The sequence below is a fragment of the Anarhichas minor genome, unplaced genomic scaffold, assembly GCF_050575085.1.
Source record: "Anarhichas minor isolate MPS153535 unplaced genomic scaffold, ASM5057508v1 ptg000038l, whole genome shotgun sequence".
Lineage (NCBI taxonomy): Eukaryota > Metazoa > Chordata > Actinopteri > Perciformes > Anarhichadidae > Anarhichas > Anarhichas minor.
In genome coordinates, this window is record NW_027466484.1 from 1,240,001 (window position 1) to 1,265,520 (window position 25,520).

A 25,520-nucleotide genomic window follows, 5' to 3' on the forward strand; every position below is an offset into this window, starting at 1 on the left:
ACAAAGACACAGTGAGAATGGTGAAGGAGTGAGAGGAGGAGGAGGGGGGGGGGGGGGGGGGGTGAGTGAACAGAAACGTGGTGATTGGAATCATCAACAGTGAAGCAGAAGATTTATTTCATCATCAAATGATTTCAAGTTCCTCATTTCAGGTCAGTCATTGCAGGAGTGATGTCGCTGGCCCGGCTGCCACTTCAAGAGCCTTTAAATGCATAATACATAAATGTGATGCGTTTATATTTTAAATCAATTCATTCATATTTGCAGGTCTGCTGATTATTTTCTTCATTAAATAAATTTGGGATTTAATATGCCAGAAAGTAAACGAAACGTCCGTCTAATCTTCTGTTACAAGTAAAAGTAAAACTACTCATTATGCAGAATTATATGTAACATATTACTGAATTATGATCATTCATGTGTTCACTTTAACGATGGAGTTTATTTGAAGTCACTTTATATACTGCTGGGTAGTTTAATCTATAATACTATATTTTAAATTATTGATTTACATTATGATATTGATGAATATTTAAGTAAAAGACAATTGTAGTAAAAAGTACAATAAATCTCTCTGAAGTGTAGTAAGCAGAAGAAAATTGGAAATACTTAAGTTAAGTACCTCGAGTAAAGTACTTCAGTAAATGTACTTAGTTACTTTCCTCAGCTGAATAAACCCTGAAGTTAAATCTTCAAATGTTTTGTCCAACCAACAATCCAACACGTTAACATATTCAGTTCATTGTAACTTGAGAAAAGCAGCCAAACCTCACATTTGAGAGGCTCGTTTGTTTCATTTTGGCTCAAGAGTTTATGTATTTATTTAAGTGTGTGAAAACCGTTTCCACATTTAGAGCAAAGGAAACTAACTGGAGGTGTGATTTCATATCTTAATTGTCCTAAAGTACGAACAAAGAGATCTCTTCATAACTATAATGGAAGAGAATGATCAGCAGACATTATTTAAATGGTCACATTATGGTCCAGGACTCTATTAAAAGAGGTTGTCAGCTCTCTGTGGTGGGCGTCCAGGCAGCGACAGATAAACAGTTTAGGATAGATCACATGGTACGGGACAGAATAGATCACATGGTACGGGACAGAATAGATCACATGGTACGGGACAGAATAGATCACATGGTACGGGACAGAATAGATCACATGGTACGGGACAGTGAGGAGTAATTAATCATCCTAACTCTACGAGCACTGAGCTGACAGAGGAGATCAAACAGTCTGTCCACCTTCTACTTCACATGAATCACTAAAGCCACTAACGTGAGGCGTTACCTCGCTTACCTGCGGGTGAGCTTGGAGGTGAGTTTGGAGAAGAGGTTGCTGGTTCCACGGCTGCGGGTCTGAGAGAGCGGCGTGGCGTCGTGGGAGAGCGTCGGCGAGGCCGGCGGCCCGTTGTAGGTGGCCGTGCGACGGTCCCTCAGCTGGCCGCCGTGGAACGTGCTGCGGCTGGCGGTGCCGCGCGGGAAGCGCAGGCGGTCGGGCGTGGTGGCGTTGGCGATGCTGTTGATCGACGCCACCGGGTTCCTCTGGCCGCCGGGAGATGCCGCCACGCTGCTGAGGTGGAGGAAGACGGGTGGAGACGGTTAAGATCGAGAGTTTGAACCAAAGTTTTTCCACTGCAGACGCGTTCTTCACTGGTTTTTGTCTCTTATTCATTATTGTAAAAAACGTGTGATGGAGCAAACTCATACAAACCAGAGGTTACAGCGAAGGTAAAACGGTCTCTGCAGTGGAAAAACTCACCGGTAACATCACACTTTCCTCCTTATCTTTTAAAATGGCCGACAGATTGTTATTCCTACGTGGATTTCTAATGCCGCCATGTTAAAGCGAATGAGTCCTGCAGGTTAGATGTCAACAGGGTAGGAAATTTAATTTAAAAAAAATTGACGTTCCAATTGACGTTCGGTGCTGCAAACCTCTGCTCCCATAGCCAGGGTCCCCTTCATACAGAAGGATTTAGTTTTCCGAGTGGGCCCCTGAAAACAAATCATAGACGATTTAACGAGACGATGTTCATTTTCCACCCTGAGCATCAAGCTCCTGACGTGCACCATGAGGAGAAGTGATCGAGTCCAAACTAAGAGACGATGGGTCTGAGGGGCAGCTGGGGGGGGGGGGGGGGGGGGGGGAGATCCAGACAGAGGAGACCAGGGGTCAGAGTTCACAGCAGAGGATGGAGAGGAGAGATCAGGAGCAGAGCTGTGTTATCGTCTCCTCCGGCAGAAGGAAAAATATCATCTCTCACACACAGAGTTCAGGAGCTCGTTCATCAAAGTGCGAGGATTCATATTTTTCTCTTCTTGTGACTCAACTTTTTTTATTTTATCAGTGTCTGAAACCAACGCCCACCACGTTCAGGTGACATCACTTGTTTTTGTTGGTGACATCGCTGAAGTTCATCTGCTACAGCGATGCTTCCTGTGATGATTTCATGCACTCTGTTTAATATTTCCTTCTGTATTCGGATTCTTTCCTTTCTACAATTAGATTCAGACGTCTTCTGCAGTCATTTGGGACCAAGACGTGTCAAAATGAGGCTACACTCTTACCGACTGGTTTTAAAAGAGCTACTGTGTTTAGCAGGTCAGTTTTGGGTTTTGTAGGGACGATAACGAGCCATGCATGTGATGAAGTATGTAATGAATCCATCGGCTCTGATCACAGTTCATCACAGAAGCTCAGCGCCGTTTGAAGCTAAATCATTCTTCAAACTCTTTTACCTGCTGGTGGACCGATGAGCATCAATTTCAGACACTGAAGACCAAAAAAAAACAAAAACAAAAAAAACACGTTTTCTTTCTTCTCCCAGCAGGAAATGGTGTCCATGGTTTAGTCGGGTTAAAGAGTGTGAAGCTGGCTGGATGTGTGGGGTTAGCGAGGGGCCAGACATGAGAGCAGACAGACAGACGGGTGGGTGGGGGGTGTTTTCGGAGGCCCTGTCGTCTTACTTGGGCGAGCAGTAGTCCAGAGCGTAGTAGGAGTGGGGCAGCGTGGCCCAGCCCGCCTGGTGAACGTACAGAGGGCCCCGCACCGAACTGGACGAGGCACCGAACGCGGCGGCCGCAAAGCCAGAAGAGGGGCTAGTGGCACAAGCCATCTCAGTCATGCTGCTCATGCCATAGTGAGAAAAAAATGTACCATCCCCGGACCGAAACCACAAACACACAGGCAGAAATGAAATAATAAATAAATGAGTAGAAAAAGGAAAGTAAACACAAGAAAGAAGGAAAATAAAAAAGGATGAAACAAAGAGGAAATGTTCTTCTTGGGATTTTCCTTCAACAATAAAATGAGAGAATCTGGCCTCAAATGGTGAAACGTTGCTGTTAGAGTTCAACCAGACTGCCGTTAGATTCAGTAGCTGTACGTCTGTGTTTGTATCGAGGACTTCTGCATTCTTGTTGGGAAGGAAAAAAAGCTATGAAACAGCATTTAGACCACAAAACTGGTAAAAGAAAAGCACCGACTGCTGGTGAAATAAAGACTAAATAAATGAACGAACTGGCTTCCACAACACGTTCCACAAAAATGCTCAATAATCTCATTAAAAAGAGCTTTTTGTGTCCACTGTACTGTCAGCGCGTCATGTTTTGGGGATGTCCTCTCACCTGTTCTCCTTCCCGTTGGGGATGACGGAGAGGCGGTCCGTGTTGTTTCTGTCGCTGCAGACATACGTGTTCCTCCGGGTCATTCCCGCCGACGCCGTGTTATTCTGGGGAGACAATCACATGTTCATACAAACTGGTTTCTACTGTTCCAATTAATACATTCAATAAAAAAAAAAGAATAAAATGCTTGTTTTTGTGTTTCAGTTCTGCTCGAGATGATTCAGGTTTTCCTGATAAACAACAGGATGCCGTCTAGTGAGACAGTGAGCCGAGCTGCGTTTGAGCCGGTGAAGTGACTCACGCTCGGCCCGGTGGTGGCTCCTTTCCTGCGGTCGGGGATGTCGGCCTTGTTGGGGTTGTTGGCGTTGCCCAGCAGGGGGCTGGCGGGCGGAGCCCCGCGGCTCCCCGGGGTGCTGGGTTTACGCAGCTGGACTCCACCTTCCTCCTTGGTGCTGTTCTCCGCTGTGGTGGTCTGACTCCGCTTTGGATGAGACATCCCCGGAGGGAGGTTCTGACCGACTAGGGAGGGGGGGGAGCGAGAGATGTGTGACTCAAAGATGCTGTTTGTACCTCTGGCTAAAATATTTATAGTATAAATGTTTTCATCTTAAATGAGACGACCTACATTTGAAAAATTCTGACACTGACTCAAACTGACCGAGAACCATCAGCACATTAAGGTGTTGTTAAATAATGTAGAGTGATTTTGTTCATAGTTTAATGCCTTCTGTTTGCATCAATGAGCAAGAAGTTACATTTAAAACCTGTGTTCTTCTTTAAAAGCTCGGTGAATAACTGTTAGAGCTGGAGCTTACAGGCTTGTGAGTGGAGCTGTTTAAGCTGCAGATCTCACAGAAAGGAACGTTCTGGACGAAGCATTATATCACAGTGGACGGCGTCGAGCTGTGCAAATGAGCTAAAGGTTAAAGTGCCTCCACCATGTGACGGTTTGAATGATCTGCTTTTATCAGCTCTGACAAAGAGCTCCCGACAGAAAACAACCTTTATTTCATCTTCATGCATCTGAGGAAACAAAACGCCGTGTCCTGCTCACCTTGTTCGCTGTAGCGCCTCTGTTTGTGGTTGGAGGAGACGCTCCTCTGGACTTTGAGGTGGGAGGGCGACTGGCCGTTGAGCTCGCTGTTGGGTCTGGGTTTGGCCAGAGAAAGGTTGCTGCTGGAGGCCGACTCGCTGGGCTCCAGCTGGAGGACAGACGGACAGATTTCAGTCAGAAAACATAAAGTACATGTACATGAGTGTACCGACACCGCGTCTATTCTACTGACACCAGGGTTTATTATACCGTACCGATAGCAGGTTTGTTCCATTGTACAGGTAGCAGGTTTGTTCTATTGTACCGATAGCAGGTTTGTTCCATTGTACAGGTAGCAGGTTTGTTCTATTGTACCGATAGCAGGTTTGTTCTATTGTACTAATAACCGGGTTGGTGCTTGTACCTCGGAGGCCTTCCTGCCCAGCAGCAGGTAGGTGGCTGTGATCTCGTCATACTTCATCTTGGCCAAAGACTCCTGGATCTCCTCCAGGTTGTAGCCCATCCCGACCATCACATCTGCACACAGACAAAACGCCAAACAAGAACTCATATAAATACATCACAGCCATCATTTTAATGAAGAACTATTATCTTTAAAATACATTATCAAAGCAATTGAACTTGTGTTGTGTGCAGTAACTGTGTTAAACTGCACAAAACACATTCCTGCAATTTTTTTAGCAAATATTCTATAAGTTGAATGTTTTCAAAACACCAAAAACAACCTACAAATGAAAATGACTCAGCCTGTCTGGGAGGAAATGCCTCTCAGGCAGCGCTGTGATCGTCACACTGAAAGCCGTGCTAATGCCATTATTCTCTCCTCTGCAGCTTCCTCACTGACTGACAGCTTCTAAATTTGGTGGAGTTAAATCTTTCTGCACCAACGTGGAGTAATCCTCCCCGGTAGACGAGACACATTTAAGTAAACTAAAAACAACAACCCGTCTCTGTTGTCTATACCTTGTAACACTTGTTAAATCTGTGAGCTGCAGCGCGGGAAGAGAGGAAACAAGCAGAATCTGTGATATTGTAAAATCCATCTCTCTTCTCTCACTTTCTCCCTCCTGCTCCCCCTCAACACTTTCTGCTTCTCCTCAGAAAATGTGCACAGAACGTCTTCCAAGCAAATAATAACAGATATATATTCAGGATCATTGAATGATATTCAAAGTTTAAAAAAAGCTGCACATTTTGAGCAGCGCGTCCGACGTGGAAAACACGACGTCTCTTTTCTTCATCCATCTGGTGAAGAAAAGGCTTTTTTGGGAACGGTTACGTAAACGTTGGTCACAGCTGATGCCTCTCGAGTTAAAGAACGACGTTATCAAGAGGGCTTTCTGTTCCCTCACCAACGGCTTCAGGGACGTCCTTTTAAAACTTATTCAGCAGTTAAAAGACTTAATTAATGTCGCACAAGTTTCACTATTTCGCGTAATTAAGAAGCAAATTCTGCACAAAGTGATGTTCAAGACGTTTTGCTGGAAATTGGTAAAGCAGTGTGATTGTTCTTTTCTTAATATAATTTTTACAGACTGAGCTCACATGAGAAGAAGAAACTCAACTAAATTATTATTTTCTTTATCCATTAATCTGCCGATGATTTAATCATTCGGTCCGAAAAATGTCAAATAAAATGCCTATTTACATCACAGAAGAAATAACGAAGCAATGATCCACCTTTGATTGATTGGAACATTTAGTAAATACAACAGCTGCCGGTACATTTCCTCGATTGATTAACTGACAACTTGTATCAGCTCAAACCTCAACGGCTTAAATATTACCTCGTTCACAGTTACCTCCTCTTTTACTGCCTTTTTGTGTGAGTTGATAATCGATTAATAAATGTATTACTCGAACATTTAACATGCGTCGTGTAAAACTGCCAACATTTACGTAACAAGATGAATTTGCAGATTTTTTTCACGTCTCGACAGTTTAAAGAATATAGCTGAGAGACTAAAATATGTCGTTTTATTTGGGAAAAGATTTAAATGCATAATTCAGAGATCAGGGAATCCTCGCGAACATTAAGACGTCTCTTCCTCAGATTCTCTGTTTGTCCTGGCTGACACATGGCCAACCAAAAGCTTTTACGTAAGACCCTCTCTCTCCCCCCCCCCCTCCTCTCTGCTCCTGTTTATTTATTCATCATCACGTTTCATCTTTTCTTTTACAGCTCTGCAGAGCTGAAATAATGAGGGCAGCTTTGTGTTTTTGTGTGACCCCGTTAACGTTTAAACGCCTCACGCGTTTCCTCCAAAGACACAGACTGTTTCTGTAACAAACAGGAAAGGAGACGTTCTAGAACACCACAACAGGGCTTCGCTCTGTTTACCGATCCTCTTCTGATCCGTGATGTCCAGCTCTGGTTCAGTGTAAGGCTTCAGCTCGTCCTCTTCAAATCCTGCATTGATCCATCGATCCTTCATGATTTGCTGCAAAAGCAAAGTCAACCAGTTAGAACCCGACTGATGCTGGACTTACATATTAATATTAATATATATATATATAAATATTAATATATATTTAAATATATATATATATATAAATATTAATATATATTTAAATATATATATATATATAAATATTAATATATATTTAAATATATATATATATATATATATTTATATAAATATATATATATAAATATTAATATATATTTAAATATATATATATATATTTATATAAATATATATATATAAATATTAATATATATTTAAATATATAGCAATATATATTTAAATATATAGCAAAATATATATATATATATAAATATATATATATATATATATATAAATATATATATATATATATTTAAATATATATATATATATATATATAAATATATATATATATATATTTAAATATATATATATATATATATATATTTAAATATATATATATATTTAAATATATATTTAAATATATATATATATATATATATATATATATTTAAATATATATATATATATATTTAAATATATATATATATATATATATATATATATTTAAATATATATATATATATATATATATATATATTTAAATATATATATATATATATATATATATATATAGCTATATATATATATATATATATATATATAAATATATATATTTAAATATATATATATATATAAATATATATATTTAAATAGCTAAATATATATATATATATATATATATATAGCTATAGCTATATATATATAGCTATATATATATATAGCTATAGCTATATATATATAGATATATAGATATATATATAGCTATAGCTATATATATATAGATATATATATAGCTATAGCTATATAGCTATAGCTATATATATAGCTATATATATATAGCTATATATATAGCTATAGATATAGCTATATAGCTATAGCTATAGATATAGCTATATATATAGCTATATATATAGCTATATATATATATAGCTATAGCTATATAGCTATAGCTATATAGCTATATATATATAGCTATATATATATAGCTATATATATATAGCTATATATATAGCTATATATATATCTATAGCTATATAGCTATATATATATATATCTATATATATATCTATATATATCTATATATATCTATAGCTATATATATATCTATAGCTATATAGCTATATATATATATATCTATATATATATCTATATATATCTATATATATCTATAGCTATATAGCTATATAGCTATATATCTATAGCTATATATCTATAGCTATATAGCTATATAGCTATATAGCTATATAGCTATATATCTATAGCTATATAGCTATAGCTATATAGCTATATAGCTATATAGCTATATAGCTATATAGCTATATATCTATAGCTATATATCTATAGCTATATAGCTATATAGCTATATAGCTATATAGCTATATAGCTATATAGCTATATAGCTATATATATATATATATATATATATATATATATATATATATAGCTATATATAGCTATATATATAGCTATATATAGCTATATATATAGCTATATATATATAGCTATATATATAGCTATATATATATATAGCTATATATATATATATATAGCTATATATATATATATAGCTATATATATATATATATAGCTATATATATATATATAGCTATATATATATATATATATATATATAGCTATATATATATATAGCTATAGCTATATATATATATAGCTATATATATATATATATATAGCTATATATATATATAGCTATATATATATATAGCTATATATATATAGCTATATATATATATAGCTATATATATATATAGCTATATATATATATATATAGCTATATATATAGCTATATAGCTATATATATATATATATATATATATAGCTATATATATATATAGCTATAGCTATATATAGCTATATATATAGCTATATATATATATAGCTATATATAGCTATATATAGCTATATATATAGCTATATATATATATAGCTATATATAGCTATATATATAGCTATATATATATATAGCTATATATAGCTATATATATATATATATATAGCTATATAGCTATATATATATATATATATATATATATATATTATAGCTATATAGCTATATATATAGCTATATAGCTATATAGCTATATATATAGCTATATAGCTATATAGCTATATAGCTATATATATAGCTATATAGCTATATATATAGCTATATAGCTATATATATATAGCTATATAGCTATATATATAGCTATATAGCTATATAGCTATATAGCTATATATATATAGCTATATAGCTATATATATATAGCTATATAGCTATATAGCTATATATATATAGCTATATATATAGCTATATAGCTATATAGCTATATAGCTATATATATATATATATATATAGCTATATATATCTATATAGCTATATAGCTATATAGCTATATAGCTATATATATAGCTATATAGCTATATAGCTATATATATAGCTATATAGCTATATAGCTATATAGCTATATATATAGCTATATAGCTATATAGCTATATAGCTATATAGCTATATAGCTATATAGCTATATAGCTATATATATAGCTATATAGCTATATAGCTATATATATAGCTATATATATAGCTATATATATAGCTATATAGCTATATAGCTATATAGCTATATAGCTATATAGCTATATAGCTATATATATAGCTATATAGCTATATATATAGCTATATATATAGCTATATAGCTATATATATAGCTATATAGCTATATAGCTATATATATAGCTATATAGCTATATAGCTATATATATAGCTATATAGCTATATATATAGCTATATAGCTATATAGCTATATATATAGCTATATAGCTATATAGCTATATAGCTATATAGCTATATATATAGCTATATAGCTATATAGCTATATATATAGCTATATAGCTATATAGCTATATATATAGCTATATATATAGCTATATAGCTATATAGCTATATAGCTATATAGCTATATATATATATAGCTATATATATATATAGCTATATATATAGCTATATAGCTATATAGCTATATAGCTATATAGCTATATAGCTATATAGCTATATATATATATATATATATATATATATATATATATATATATATATATATATATATATATATATATATATATATATATATATATATATATATATATATATATATATATATATATATATATATATAGAACAGGATTTGGATTAAGAATGGTTTAAATATTATTTTATTCATCACTTTATTGCATTTAAGCTATCAATTGTTAATCTGTATTATTGCTACTATATTAACAGCTTTATTGCATAGATTTAAAATCATTGGCAGTAAAAATACCTAATTAATGTCTACTAATATAGTTTTACAATAAATTCAATATTTAACGTAATTACGAAGCAACTTCTGAGTGACGAGGTGTTTTTAATTGCTTTAAATTTGTTCCAGACGGTTTGCTGGAAATTGAAAATATAGCAAAAGCACAAGTGTGATTCATTTGTATTTTGGTGTGCTTTCAGTTTGGTGAAGTACATTTTTACCTTCAGCTCTTTAAAGAGTTGTATCTCCATTAAACAGATTCCACAATAACGTCCATATTGCTCTGTGCTGCATCTCATCTGTTTGCCCCTTTATGTTTCATTTGCAGCTGATCAATAGCTCTCGGGGGGGTTTTAAACTAATTATCGCCGGTCAGGCTCTGATGTAACCACGGCTTTCTCCCATAATCCAGGGCATCGAGCGATATCTGAGGCAAACAACACGGAGTTTAATTCACCGACAAGATGGAACCGCTCTCGTCAAAAGGTCCATTTCAAACAGAAACACACGAGTGGTTTTAAACCCGCTCAGGTGCCAAAAATAAAGGTTTTATCTGTTAATGCTGAACTGCCGGGTGTCAGACAGGACCACACGTTTACAGCTACAGAGAATCTCATTAACACCTTTCTGACAACGTGATCGCAGCTCTGACACATCTCACCGTCCTTCCTGCCTCCGACATCAAACACCACTGTTTTAATCTCAGCTCTGAAACAAACACTTCTAAATACGTCTACTATTATCAGGTTATGAATTATATAATTATGTTCAATGTGATTAACTTTATCAAGAGGTCCAAACTTGTAGTAACGGGCCACAAAGACCAAAAGTGTTAAATATAAAACTCCATTCACATTGTAATAAATAGTGAGAAACTGCATCACAGTTACTCAAAGTGACACCGTCACAATGTTTGTGTAGTCCAATCCTCAACATTAATACAACAACACTATCTAGATTAGACATCGTCAGCAGCACATCTTCACACTAAGTTGCTCTTATAGTCAAACTGTTTTAGGTTTTCTGAGCAAAAATCTGAATTTGTAACGAAAGCTGTCGAAGAAGAAAGTTGTTTGAGAAGGAGAGACTCAAGTAAGGTACAAGTACCTCATTATTGTACTTCGGTACAGTACTCGAGTAAATGTACTTTCACCTCTGACGAAGATCTTACAGCTGGAATCTGACCAGAGATTATTCGGCCATTCGTCTACAGAGTCTACACACTGGTCTCGGTGGTGAATAAACCTCCTTTATTTTGAGGTTTATCATTTTAACTTTACTGTCGTCTGACTCGACTGAGCTGGTTTCATGCGCCGCCCTGAGCGCTGTGAGGTACCATCGACTCACGGATGAAGGCAGGGAAGTGAACAAAAAGACAATTTTGGTACGAACACAAGAATGGCGATGCATTATTCATGGTTACAACATCAGAAAGAAGGAGGAGAGAGTGGGTCGGGAGAGAGAAAAAAAAAAAAAAAAAAAAAAAAAAAAAAAAACAGGACAGCGTGGGCGTCAGAGGAGATGATGCAGGAGGAGGAGGGGGGGTTGTTGGAGAGGTGGAGGATAGATGACATTCTCCGATGGTGCAGGAGGGGGTGAGATAAGAATTGAGAGGTATATTTACATTTTCTGCGTCCTCCCTCACCTCGAGAGTCCCCCGCTTGGACGGGTTGAGCACCAGGAAGCGTTTGAGGAGGTTCTCGCAGTCCGTGGACATGTAGAACGGGATGCGGTACTTCCCTCTGAGAACGCGCTCACGCAGCTCCTGCAGGGAGGACGGAGACAACAACAACCGAGACGTTAGTGGGAAAAACAAACATGCAACGTGTCACATTTCATTAATGAGCATCTGAAGAAATTAATACAAGGCTTCATGAGTGCACAGTGCAGATAGTAGCCTGGTAATGTCTACATTAGCTCAAATCTAAGAGAGACTTTCAGACATCATTCCACAGATTAACACTTCAGTTATAAAGACGTTGTTGTTTTGTGCCGTTTTGCACCAAAACCAACCAGCTTGGTAAGAGGCCTGTTCCTGACTCAGATGTTTAAGGAACACTGGATCATAACCGTAGTCCCTCCTCGCGGTCCTACCTTGAGGTTCTGCCCGTCGAACGGCAGCGAGCCGCTGACCAGCGTGTACAGGATGACCCCCAGACTCCAGACGTCCACCTCGGGCCCGTCGTACTTCTTCCCCTGGAAAAGCTCCGGCGCGGCGTACGGCGGAGAACCGCAGAACGTGTCCAGCTTGTTGCCCATCGTGAACTCGTTGCTGAAGCCGAAATCTGCGATCTTGATGTTCATGTCTGCGTCGAGGAGCAAGTTCTCCGCCTGAGTACAGAGACGAGAAGGGTTGTGATCTTTTTTACCAACAGTTCACCTGTTTTACTTTTAAGTTTTATTAATTCAGTCAAACTGGAGATTAACCGTTAACCTGATGAGATGGAACAGTGACAAACGTTAATGAAGATCATTAAAATATTACCTCACCTGAAAAGTAGCTGTCTGAAATCAACACACCTTTAATTTTACACTAATAAAATATTATTTCGGATTACTGTGTTTGTAGCTAATTTTGCACGTCCACATTTATTTTGTTTACTTTGTTTTGTTCCTTATTATTTTCATTGATCTCTGTAGAAACTGTTTGTGTGCTATTATGTTTTTATGTATTAATAAAATGATAAAGAAATAAGAATAAGTTACTATTTTAAACTAAAAGTCAGAGCATGGCTACTAACTAACAGAAAGTTTATTTGATTTTCACATGTATTTTAAATATTTTTTAATTCATAATTTACTCTTTTGAATTAATTGATTTCAGGAATAGTTTGAATAAATTTTGATTTTTGAACGGATTACACAAACGGCTAGCAATTTCCCTTTGCTTTAAGTCTTTATGCTAAGCTAAGCTAACCGGCTGTAGTTTTAGATTTATTGTACAGACATGAAAACGGTTTAAATCTTCTCATCTAACCAACAGCAAGACATGAAAGAGTCGGTTTCTCAAATGTATGAAACATTTATTATGCCGTTTAGAATATAAAATACCAGAAAACAAAAACGTTCAAAGTGACGTCTTCAAATTCTCCGACCAACAGACATTTGATTTACGTTAATTAACAAAAGAGAAAATGTTCACATTTTAAAAAGCTTTAATATGTTTTGGGGTGTGTTTTGAAACTGTAGTCTGACAAATTGATTCATCATTTATGCTCTAAAGAGCACTTGTTCTGTTTGATATAGTCCGATCTAACAGAAAGCAGTTCACGTCTCCTTTGTGTGTCCAAAACATCTGCTCACACACAGCTGGAGGCCAGAGACTAATTAGGAAGCTGAAGAAGAAGAAGAAGAACTTCCACTGAGCTCGAGGACTGAACCATGAGGGGTAAACAACTTTTTGTAACGTGGCCGACCATTAAAAATAAAACCTCAGTGATGCGTTTAAAAATATGAATATTAATAATAAACTGGTTGTTCAGCTGAGAGGATGAAGTCAGAAAAAGGGCAAAGTGGAGCCTGGTTAGCGGCGTATGTGGCGTTTCTGTGTCGAGAGCCGTCAGAGGGAATATGGGGGTCATTAAACACGCAACGTCAGATCAGTGACCTTTCCATCCGACGTGAGTCACAGCTAATGAGCCACACAAGGTGGAGACGCTTCCCACATTTAAACTCTTCACAGGATTACTGATAAACACCAATACGACTGAAAACGTGTTCTTTTTTAGCTCCAGAATGCAAATCGTCGTCTTAAATATGAAGTTCTCTGCAGCTCAGAAAGGGAATTAAAAAAAGTGCAGAAAACATCCGACACAAAGCAGCAAACTCCTGAGATATGACTAAACTGTGATGTTCAAAGCTCAACTGATACATCAGCAGAAAAACAAACGTGGAACCCTGACCCGTAAGAGACAAAGAGGATAAATATAATAAGTTAATTTCTCAGTCAACAGTCCAAAAAAAATATCAGAAAATCACAATTTCCAAAAGGGCTGAAATATCTAAATTGTTCATTTTGGATATTTTTGATATGAAGTCCTGTTTCGGTTCATGTCTTTGTTATAATATTTTAATAACTGTATTTAAACGTATGTATTTTCAATATAAAAATCATTGGAGATACATATTTAACCCTTAATAACCTAGTTCTGTTTGAGCTCTATAACGAGGTTATGTTTGAACTCCAGAGAACACGGTGATGTTGCTTCTGATAATTGCCCCACACGTTGCTCTGTTGATCAACCCGTCGTGTGGCCGCATTGCATCAGTTGATAGTCTTCTTCTCTGAACTCACCTTGAGGTCTCTGTGAACGATGTGCTTCTGGTGGCAGTACTGCACCGCCGATACGATCTGTCGGAAGAAACAGAGACAGGCGAGGGTTTAGTTAGACGTCTGCTCTGTTCTCAGGCTGTGATAAAGGATGTGGTGGAAGGAGGAGGAGGAGGAGATGTGGTCGACAGACAGGAAAGATCAAACATAACACAGGTGGGGCTGAAGACACCAGGGGGTGAGACAACAGGTTTCCTTTGCAGCACATTTATCTCTCTCAGACTAGGGACCAGCTGTGAGGCGTCATTAAAAAAAGAAAACGGCGTATTTAGTAGAGGGTGGAGCAAAGTACATGTGTAGCCCCGCCCTAAAGCATACCCTGCTTTATAGTCTGTTTGACTCTAAATGGACCATAATTTACTAAATGGACTTCATGCTGTATTGAAGAAGACTTGAAACTAGAGACTGAGACCATAAACCCATGTTTACTGAGGTTTGTGATGAATGACACTTGGATTATACCGTAAGAGTTGATGTTTTGATACAGTTTTGTAAAACGCAGCTTTCATTTGCTTCAATTAATCAAGAATTTCCTCAGTTTCCTTCAATGTGACCTACGGTGAGGAACTGATTTACAAATGTTCATTTCAGGAGTGAAGCATTCCTTTACTGTCTCTAACCAAACCCTCCTTTTAACACAAAATACCGATGAGTGATGGGGGAAGGGGCGGGTCTGGACGTCCGTCATCGCTCTTTAAGACAGAGGACGTCTGTCTGAGGGGGAGGCGGGAGCAGAGGTGTGAAACCAGAACACTGCAGGGGGAGAAAGCTGGGTACCTGTCTAAATTTAGACCTGGCCTCTTTTTCCTTCATTCGTCCATGTGCAACCAGGTAGTCGAACACCTCTCCTGCACAAAAACGAGAGAGAGCGAGAGCGAGAGAGAGAATTAGAGGATGACAAAGAGAGCACTGAATGAGACTAAGAGGAAAAAAAACAAGATAGAAACAACAAAGCGAGTCACAACTTTTTGCGAATTCCCAGATAACTTTTTTCTGGAGCAGCTGGCCTGCACCGCCACCCATGTGTATGTTTGGAGGGCGTTTGTTGACCATATTGAGGAGAGGAGAGGCGCCGCTTCCTCCACGCCGAGCCTCTCCCGGAGGCACAGAGCTGCTGCCGAGCAGACCCTTCCCTCGGCCCACACTTCTGCACACTTCCAGCCAAAACGTGACCACGCTTAACGCTCGTGTGCTAATTAAACTCGAGTGGCTGGCGTCGATGCTTGTGTGTGTGTGCCCGCGCGCGCGTGCGTGTGTCCACACCGAGGAGAAAACAGAAACTAAACAAAACAAGCAACGAAAAAGCACCTCACTTTTCTTGAAACACTCCCACTCTCTTGCAGCTGACCTGCAGAGGCGGTCAGTGTTCGTTTCTGTACTTCACAGCTCCAGAGAAGCAACAATCCACGGCTGCTCTGTGACTCAGCCGCTACAGAGTGTGGCAGCTAACACTTTGCATGTCAGAGCTAAAGGGCACAGCGTGTGCTGTACATGGGGACGAGATTAGGGAACAAAGCAGGAACACAGAAACACGTGCCGGTGGAGAAATCTGGATCATGTACGCGTGTGAAACAGGAAGATAGAAATATGCTTAACACATTTTCTGGCAGCATGACATTCTTAAATAACTCAATAATGCGGAGGCAACTTCTTGAGCCACATTGCCCACCTGAGTTGCTCTTGTTTGAATGCAATTAGCCTCTGATCCTGTACCACATACTACCAACATGTTTCAGTCAAACATCTGCTCTTAAAAATGTGTTCAGAGAAGTTAAAAACATGAAGAACGGGCCTCTTTAGAGCTGAATGCTAACATCAGCATGCTAACAGTGACGGTCCTTATCGCCTGCAGCTTAAAGGTCGGCAAGAACACTCCCGAACATCTGGTGAGTTTGTATTTTCATTATTCCCGGAGAGATCCACGCAGTCCCGGATCACATGCTGGAGAGGTCGCCTTGAGATTCTGCTCGACTTCCAGAGAAGCAAAGCCGAACAGAGAAATATTAGATTTGTTTCATTGAAGATCGAAGACCAGAGCTCCCGTCTCAGCGGTAATGTGATTTGCTCCTCGGCGAGCACGTCTTTGTCGCCTCAACGGGACCTTTCCAAGGAATCAATGGCGAGATTTGGCTTTTAGCCGTTCTGTGTGACGCTGCATTCAATGAGAATTAAGAAGCTTTCACAAGAGAACGTCCGGTGGAAAGATGCTCTTTTTGGGTTTTTTTAGGATGCGAAGCTTTAAAAGATCCAATGACGCAACGATGAGATGCCACTTCCTGTCCGTTCATCATGGAAGCTTTTCCTGGAAATGTTTTTCTTACGTTTTACATTTAATGAGCATCCCTCCTCATTCTTCTTCAGTTGCTGCAACACAAAGTCACTCGAGATGCTAATTTCCTTATCCTTCCGGATATATTTTGTGGTCAAAGATGCGGCTGTACAAAAAAGTTGGATTAACACTTTTAATTTCCGATAAAAACTTCACAATAAAAGCCCCAGAAATTTCTGTCATCTCAAGTAAAGGTTCTAGAAAATAATTAGGAAACAATGGACCTGTAAAATAAAGCTTTAATCTCTATTTTGAAGTGTAGATGACGATATGTTGCTTCATGTTATGGACTTTACTTTAAATAATATCGACGGTACAAAGTCACCTCACTCAGATTTGTGTTTTCTTCAGGTCGAGGTCTGCAGACTATATGCAGCTCAGTGTGTTTAAATTATTAACGCACGCGTCACATTTTGGTGTTAATAAATCATACTTGGGTCGCTGGGAGCAGCACACAGGTTTCTACCGACTACATCTGCTGTAGTGATGTTCGTTTTCAACACAATCACTTGTTTCACGTCGATTCTTCAGTGCGAGGACGGCCGCTTCCTTTGTGAGGGTTTTATTCATTTCTAAAATGTGTTTTCCTCCAAGGTGTCTCAGTCAGACGGGTTCCACACATTAGTTTTATTTCTGTCTCACCTCCGCTGGCGTACTCCATCACCAGGTAGAGCGTCCTCTCCGTCTCAATCACTTCAAAGAGCTTGACTAAAGGAGGGAGAGAGAGGACATTATAAATTAAATTATGTTAAAAGATGGAGGAGATCAGACAGAGGTGGTTATAATTCATGGACACAAATGACAAAACATTTTCCAGTGAAGTCACGTGGATCTCACTGTGTGTGTGTGCTCAACATTCAAGATGTTAATTGTTAATCGGGTTGTATAAGTACTTTGATGCGAGATGTTTTCACTGGGAAGCTCCATGAAAGAATACAATAAATATAATAACAAAACATATGCAGCAATAACAATATCCATAAAACAAACAGTAAAGAAGTTGCATATTGCACAAGGGATGAGTTACTTGTAATTGATTGATCTGTGTGTGTGTGTGTGTGCGCGTGTGTGTCGTGACCACGTAAGCGCAGCATCGAGCCGATCTTAGCAGCACTCAATATTTACTGCGCGGTCCAAAAGCCGCAGTGAGTTCGGCTCGGAGGTATAAAAAAAGGGCTAAATATAGACGAGGTGGGCTGGAAGACAGTGAGGGAGAGATGCAGCGCGTTCACCGTCACCCGGGTCATCATAATCACATGTCAGCAGAGGAAGCCATGCAGCGCCGGGGAAAGCAAGGCAACGGTAATTAGCGGGGAATCCCGCCTCCTTATAACCAAAACGCACCACGGCAGGCTTGTCTGGTGTGTGTGTGTGTGTGTGTGTGTGTGTGTGTGTGTGTACTGTTTAAATGAGTTCATGAACAAGAGAAGGAGCGTCGGTCCTTATGAACATCACTAAAGCTGAATCAATTAGTTGCTTGACAGAAAAAGAAATCTGCAACTATCTGGAAAATAAATGAATCATTGAAGTTATTTTAAGGATATTTGATGAATCCAGCTTCTTGAATGTGAAGATTTGCTGCTTTTCTTCATTACAACTTTTACTAACAAGCTTTTGCAATATTTAAACCCCGCCCACAGTACTTTGTATTTATCTTTTTTGTTAAAACTCTTTTTTTTTGGCTTTTCTGCTTTTATTGGACATCCGACAGTGAAGTTGAGGGCCACTGTGGCTAAGTGGATAGCAGGGCTGTCTTTCAATCAGAGGGTTGGCGGTTCAATCCCCGGCTCTGCTAGTCGCATGTCCTTGAGCAAGACACTTAACCCAAAAAATTGCTCCCGTACTTGGTTTTATTTTGCCTATTCATAATAATAGATAGACGGTTACAAACAAACTATTTGGGGTACTTTCTTATATATTTATACATACATACATACATACATACATACATACATACATACATACTGTATTTCTTTTATACGTTTGGACTGATAGTTCTGAGTCCCGTGTGCTTGTAAATGCATTGTGGGTATTTATTTATATAAGATGGCGACTGTCTAAAGAAGAGCCTGGAGCCATCTCTTCTAATTCTAACAGCAATAATCAAACCATGGACGTCTATTACTTACTTTAATATTTCCTTTGAAAAACTATTTTTTGCTCCCTTTCTGAAAAAGAAAAATCGTATTAAAAACCTAAATATATTCCTTAAGTTGTCTTAGAAAATTACGACGTTTAATGAATTTTCCTGCTCATGAAAACAATAACCTGGAGCTGCAGCATGAGGCCGTGTCTCCTCTCTGCTCCAGCTCATGCTGTGGTTGTGACGAGGTTGGCTTCTTGTCGCTGCAGTGGTTTGGTGTTCGTTGGCATTTCCTCTCGCAGCTGGATGTTTGATGCCAAAGATTGTTCTGCTCATAAAACGGCTTCCTTTCTAATCTCACAACAATCCTCCAGTTTAAGTCTCGTCTGGTTAGTCTAGAAGACAAACTCGGGGTCCTAGTGCTCTTACACAACCTACAGGAACTAAAAAGCTGAATCAGCAAGTAAAAACAAGCTGATGAAATACAGGCTGTGCTGCAGGAGGATCATGTGACAGAAAGGTCAAAGGTTAGAGAGCCCTCGAGCAGAGCGCAAACACCGACCTGTACGGTCACTTGATAAACAGATACACCACACATTCATATTTAATCATATTAAAGTGTTTGAGTGTGTGAGACCCACTTACCTATATTAGGATGATTCAAAATCTTCATTATTCTAACTTCTCTGAAGAGCTGCAACGAAAAAGAGAAAATAAATGTTTACAGTTTTGTTGTTATTAAAAGGGATATTTTGATTTGGTGATCTCAGGACAGCACAGACAAATATATATTAAAGTTTCTCAGCAGAGACTACATTTTACAAGATTACATTTGAACATATCATCATAACAATAGAATCTACCTTCACCCAACGCTCATTTTTACTGATTAGAGCCCGAACACATCATGATGTCACTCAATGGCACCAAGCAAGACCGCCCACCGGCTGCTAACGGCTAACATTAACTAGCTCTCGTCCTGCTGATTTCAACCAGTACTTGTAGGAAGAAATAAGATTGTGACGCGTCGATAGTGAGTTTACTGCGTCCCAAAGACGTTTACTACCGTCCTCCCAACGAGCCCTGATAGTACTGCAGAGAAACAAGTACCGGAAAACTAGGGAAATACATCTTCAAACGAATACTTTACAAAGTCATTATACCGCAGTCTCTTACTTAACTGTACTTTCAGGTCCATTAACTCAACAGCAGTACACACTTACTTACTAAGTGGCATTCCCACGTCACAAAGCAATAACGAATGTATAATTTAAATGTTAAAGGGTGTTCACATCGTACATGTTTTAAATGTCAGTTCACCGTCTCCTCCGCCGAGCGTCTGATATTTGTGTCACATTGCTGGTGATGAGGACACACACGGACACACACACACACGGACACACACCTTTGTGCTGCAGCAACATCAGCACGTTAGTTGAGGAAATGTGATAATTTCATCACCACTGAAACCCACGGCACCGGGAGTCCCCGCAGAGAGGTGGAGGCAGCGCCACGTCTCCATCGCTAACAACAGGACAGTCGGTGGACACACGCTCTCCTCCACATCCAGTGACCACAACAGCTGATCTGTAACGGCCAAAAGTGCCTTTTAAGTCTTCCGCCGTACGAGGGCACAAAAGAAAGAAGTGAGTTCTATGTATCATTGATCGGCTGTGAACTACACCCAGCCCTCTTCCCTTCCATAACAATATAAAAAGGCATCAATGTTTCATGCGGCGGGAGTAGCCAGTGTTTGCTTACGGACCAACAAATCGTGAGGCTTTTGCAGCCAGAAAACTAAAAAAAAACCTTTAAAGCAAATGTACATCAGAGCAAAGAATCGACGTCTTCAAACCGTTTATTTTGACTAGAAAACGTTCAAAATAATCCAACCGTTCCATTAATGATAGAAAACAGACGATCACACAGATCCTCACTTTCTTTAAGCCGTAACAAATGCTCAACATCAAGATTATTTATTAAATCAGTCAGTTTTTACTTTTAACATTTTAAATCGGATAATTAATTGTTTCCCCATTTATCCTTCTGAGACCCAACTGTTCCCTTTGGTTCCATTTTAAACAGCCAAACCAACGGGCGACGTCACAACGACTTCTTGTAAACAGTCTATGACTATCATCATTGAACAACTAAAAGCATTCTGGGAAATGTAGTACAATCAAAACAGAGACAGGAATGTATGGAACCATACGACGACACACTGATGGTGAAGCTACGTCAGCGTTGGAACAATTAGTTAAGTTTAAAGAAATGATTTGGCCAGTTGTTCCAACTTCATAAATTATTTTTATGTTTGTCAAAATGTTTACGCAATTGTGATGTAAAAATGTTCTCCATATTAGGGATTTGCTTGTTTTCTTTGTTTCATATCACTGCGTATTTTGATCTTTAGGCTTTTTCTTTCACAAAATAAGAAAAGACATATTTATGAGATTATTAATACTTTCTTTCTAGTTTCTACTAATGTTGATGTCATCAGTCTCCATCCTTCCGTTTCTGTCTAGAAAGCACCAAAAATAAAAGTGTTCAAAGATAAGTATCATTTTTTAAGACGCTAGTCATGTTGAACGGCCACATCCTGCAGTGAGGTACGGAGATCATAAATCTCACTTCAGAGACAACCGAGGGGTAAATTATGAGCTCCAGTCAGCGGGGCCTTCAGGACCGAGTCGACCGGTTTGGAAGCCATGTTCACAAACTGAGCCAGGGCATGTCTGACGATGAGGAGGAGGAAGAAGAGGAGGAGGAGAGCCTGAGGGCTCCTCACTGTCACTACACTCAGACTGAGATCATTATACTGAAAATAGGAACAAATCTGAGCTGGAAGGAAGAGCATCTATTCTGATAACTAGAGAACCGGACAGATATGTTGAACAGTTTAATACTATACTACAGTACATGGAAGTACTTTGTCAGGTATGTGATGCAGTAAACGGAATTAGTGGAGAAAAAACAAACAGCAGATGATTCACCACATAACACGACCGAGATCCAGTCATTCCACCGCAGTGATGCAACGAAGAAGTCCCGATTACACAACCACGTCTCTGTGACCGATACGAGGCTCCTTCAGCACCAGTGACATCACACCTTCAGTCATCTTCCTCCATTAGAACTGATCCGAGGCTCATAAACAGGATGCACGTTTCTGCTGAACTTCAGTCCCACCGTGTCGGGTTATAGCAACATCAGCTAACGACGATGGACGTCAGAGCAACGTTCTTGCAGTAATTCAACCCCCGGTGTTTATTTCATTAAAAATTACTTTTTTGAAAAAGGAGAAACTTGCTTCTCAGTTATTTGTTCGCTCCAAAGCTCGAGTGTTATTGTTCCCATCTGGACAAACAAATCCACCTGAGGGAATAAACACTGGTTCAAATTAACCGAGTTCAGGAAGTCATGAGGCCTCAAATGAACAGAACTTTAGCAAGTTATGAGTTTTAAAAATGCCTCGAAGGCTCATCGGTCTTTGTTTTTGTCTGAATATGAAGCCATAAGTTCTCTGCCTCCAGGTGTTAAAACGTTGCTTTAAACGACGTCTGCGGCTTTTTTAACGGCTCTGTGAACACAAAGTAAAAGCAAAACATCAGCAGACGTTTACATTTAATCAACACGCTGACCTCTGACCCCAGACGACAGCAAGAACGTCAGCAGGTTGAGTCAGGACAGAGAGGAGGAGGAGGAGGAGAAAGAAGAGGGAGGAGGAGGGAGAAAACGAAAATGGAAGAAGGAGAAGAAGAAGAAGGAGAAGAGTGGGAGCTGAGAGCGTTTAGCTTGGAGCCGGGTGACAGATGTGAACGTCGACTCAGCGCCTCTAAACTATTAACAGAGGCTGAAAATAAACATGTAGCTTCAGAGACGATGAGACGCTTTCTGCCTCTCTCCAGTTCTTCGTTACGTAAGAGGTCAGGTTGGCCGATACAGAAGAGGAGCGAAATACAAACAGCACATCCAGTTCCTCAAAACCCGTGTGAACCTGAATGCAGCGTTTCAAACACACACCTGAGGTCCACGATGACGTTCAGTCGAGTCTGAAAATACCAACAAGTCAGTGTTTCACTGCAAGCAGATCCTGTTAATAAAGACCGAACATCACTCACTGCTCAAAGCCATCGCTGTCAATGTGACGAGGATCAGCCAATCAGGTGGCAGATATCGGTTCCTTCTTCCGTGAATAACAGTTTAGGGTAAATTATGGAGAAGTTAATACAATGTAATTAAAATAATCCACAAATCTGATCCATATCAGTGTTTCCTGTAACTCTGAATATCCAAGAAAGAAAAACAGAACGTGTATAAATAGAAACATGTGACAGGAACGGGAACGTTTAAAGTGTCAATCATTACAAATGAATAGATTAAGAAGTGATTTCTTTTTTCAAGTCTGTTCCAGTTCCTTAAAATAAACATTAAAGGAAATTTGAATCCCTGCTGAGCAGCAGGAAAAATAATAACCTGACAAATTCCTTGACGTTTAAACAGGAACCTAAAAAAACAACAAGGGCCACTCACACAAAGCCCCCCCGCTTTGTGTGAGCATGGACAGCAGCGTCATGACTCAGTGTTTCTGGTGTCACAGCCAAAAGGGCCAAAGGGCCTCTGAGACACAAAGGACCCGATCAATGGAGCTTTGGAAAAACTGATGGAAAACCAGCAGCCGATCGCTGGGAGGGACGAGGGACGAGCGGCGGCTGAACATCAGCACATCATCACCACCATCGTCATCATCATCAGCAGCCATCGCTGCCAAGCTCTGCCCCCCCCCCACCCCTTCCCCCCTCCTGCCTGATGAGATAAAAAAAACTCCGGAGCTGCAGAGTCAATATCGCTCCGACTTCCACAAAACCACTTCCAGACCAAGAGACACAGACAAAATGTTCACATCACACACACACACACACACACAGACACACACACAGACACACACAGACACACAGAGCTAATGAGTGAACACAACTAGAGAATCAGAGTTATGATCGGCTCGTTCTCAGAACAACAAAAAAAAAAAAAAAAGAGAAATTCACGCTGCAGACTCTGAAAATGTGCATTTTAAAACCAAAACCCGCTTCCTGATTTGGTTGATTGAACAACCAAACAGTGTGAAGAAAAAGGACAAAAGTAGACATTTTCAGTTTCTCTATGAGGCCAATAAACCTTCATAAAAACAAAAAGCCTCTTTTTAAAAGAGACCCTGAAGTTTTATTTACTTTGTTTTCCTGAACAGAAACTATGAAACACAGATATCAGCAGTGGAAAGTACTCCAAGTACATCAACCCAAGTACACCTTTAAGGTATACATACATACATACATACATACATACTCTGAAATGTACTTTTGGTGTATTTTGATGTGTAGTAGGATTTTGAATGCAGGACTTTTACTTGTAACAGAGTATTTGTACACTGTGGTATTACTACTCTTACTGTAGTAAAAGAGCAGAGTACTTCTTGTAATAGTCGATGATGAGCTGAGGCCTCCCACTGAAATCATAAAAGCTCTTAACACATGCTCAGTCCCAGCATGCACTGCTTCCCATTTACACAATTAATACCCAATCTGTTGTGCTTCATGAATTTATAAACTAGTTGTGCCTCAGCGTGAGAGTGGGGGGGGGGGGGGGGGGATTACCTTCTGAAGGCTGTTTGGGTTCAGCTGCGTCTTGTCTATTATCTTAATCGCCACCTGTGGAGAGAAAAACACAAGAACACACAACGAGGAGTTAAATAAGACGGAACAGCAGAGGAGTGTGAGGAAGAGGAAGAGGAAGAGCAATCAAGAGCAGCAGAGAGACTGAACTCATCTTTTAAAGACAATCAGAGCAATAAGAGTTCAGACTTCCTCCACATTAAAGAGGAGATCGTTTGGTTAAAATGTGAACGCTGTGTTAAGAAGAAGATTTCTCTTTCTGCTCATGGATGAAGAACACATTTTAATACTTTTAAAGTTTGTTTCTTGAAAATCATTTTGTTCACTTTTGAGACAAAGTTCTTAAACGTTAAACGATGTTCACACAAGCAGAATTAAAGGAGGAACTCTCTGATCTGAGAAAACAAATAAAACTACACATGTGACAGGAACAGAAATGCATAGCTTGTAATAAAAACTGGATATCGGCCCGGCAGTTAAAATGCCTCCAGAGCTGAAACCAGCCGTCAAACTTCAGACTTCTTCTCGTCTTTAGACTACAAACTGAGGAGAAGCTCCTTTAGTTTCTGGTTTCGTAGTTCTAGCTCAGAGTGTCGAGGTTTCACTAATGTGGGAGA

The 25,520-nt window shown here is 38.9% G+C and overlaps 1 protein-coding gene across 25 annotated transcripts in view; it reads right to left on the minus strand.

Moving 5' to 3' along the window:
• mark3a (MAP/microtubule affinity-regulating kinase 3a) overlaps positions 1 to 25,520 on the minus strand; it is a 37,407-nt gene that overhangs the window by 7,624 nt on the left and 4,263 nt on the right. For 8 of the 25 annotated variants that reach the window (XM_076107289.1, XM_076107287.1, XM_076107288.1 and 5 more), the window contains exons 3-16: positions 24,886 to 24,939; positions 19,880 to 19,928; positions 17,794 to 17,859; positions 15,600 to 15,670; positions 14,787 to 14,843; positions 12,587 to 12,823; positions 12,117 to 12,257; positions 7,025 to 7,124; positions 5,087 to 5,199; positions 4,684 to 4,831; positions 3,931 to 4,148; positions 3,630 to 3,733; positions 2,970 to 3,128; positions 1,300 to 1,572 (exon numbers count right to left, since the gene is read on the minus strand). In XM_076107289.1, coding sequence (XP_075963404.1) covers positions 1,300 to 1,572; positions 2,970 to 3,128; positions 3,630 to 3,733; positions 3,931 to 4,148; positions 4,684 to 4,831; positions 5,087 to 5,199; positions 7,025 to 7,124; positions 12,117 to 12,257; positions 12,587 to 12,823; positions 14,787 to 14,843; positions 15,600 to 15,670; positions 17,794 to 17,859; positions 19,880 to 19,928; positions 24,886 to 24,939 — 1,790 coding nt within the window. Of the gene's footprint in view, positions 1 to 45; positions 203 to 1,299; positions 1,573 to 2,969; positions 3,129 to 3,629; positions 3,734 to 3,930; positions 4,149 to 4,683; positions 4,832 to 5,086; positions 5,200 to 7,024; positions 7,125 to 12,116; positions 12,258 to 12,586; positions 12,824 to 14,786; positions 14,844 to 15,599; positions 15,671 to 17,793; positions 17,860 to 19,280; positions 19,320 to 19,419; positions 19,522 to 19,879; positions 19,929 to 20,639; positions 20,661 to 24,885; positions 24,940 to 25,520 lie in introns of those variants that run through there. The other 17 variants (XM_076107302.1, XM_076107296.1, XM_076107298.1 and 14 more) reach the window with 9 other exon arrangements.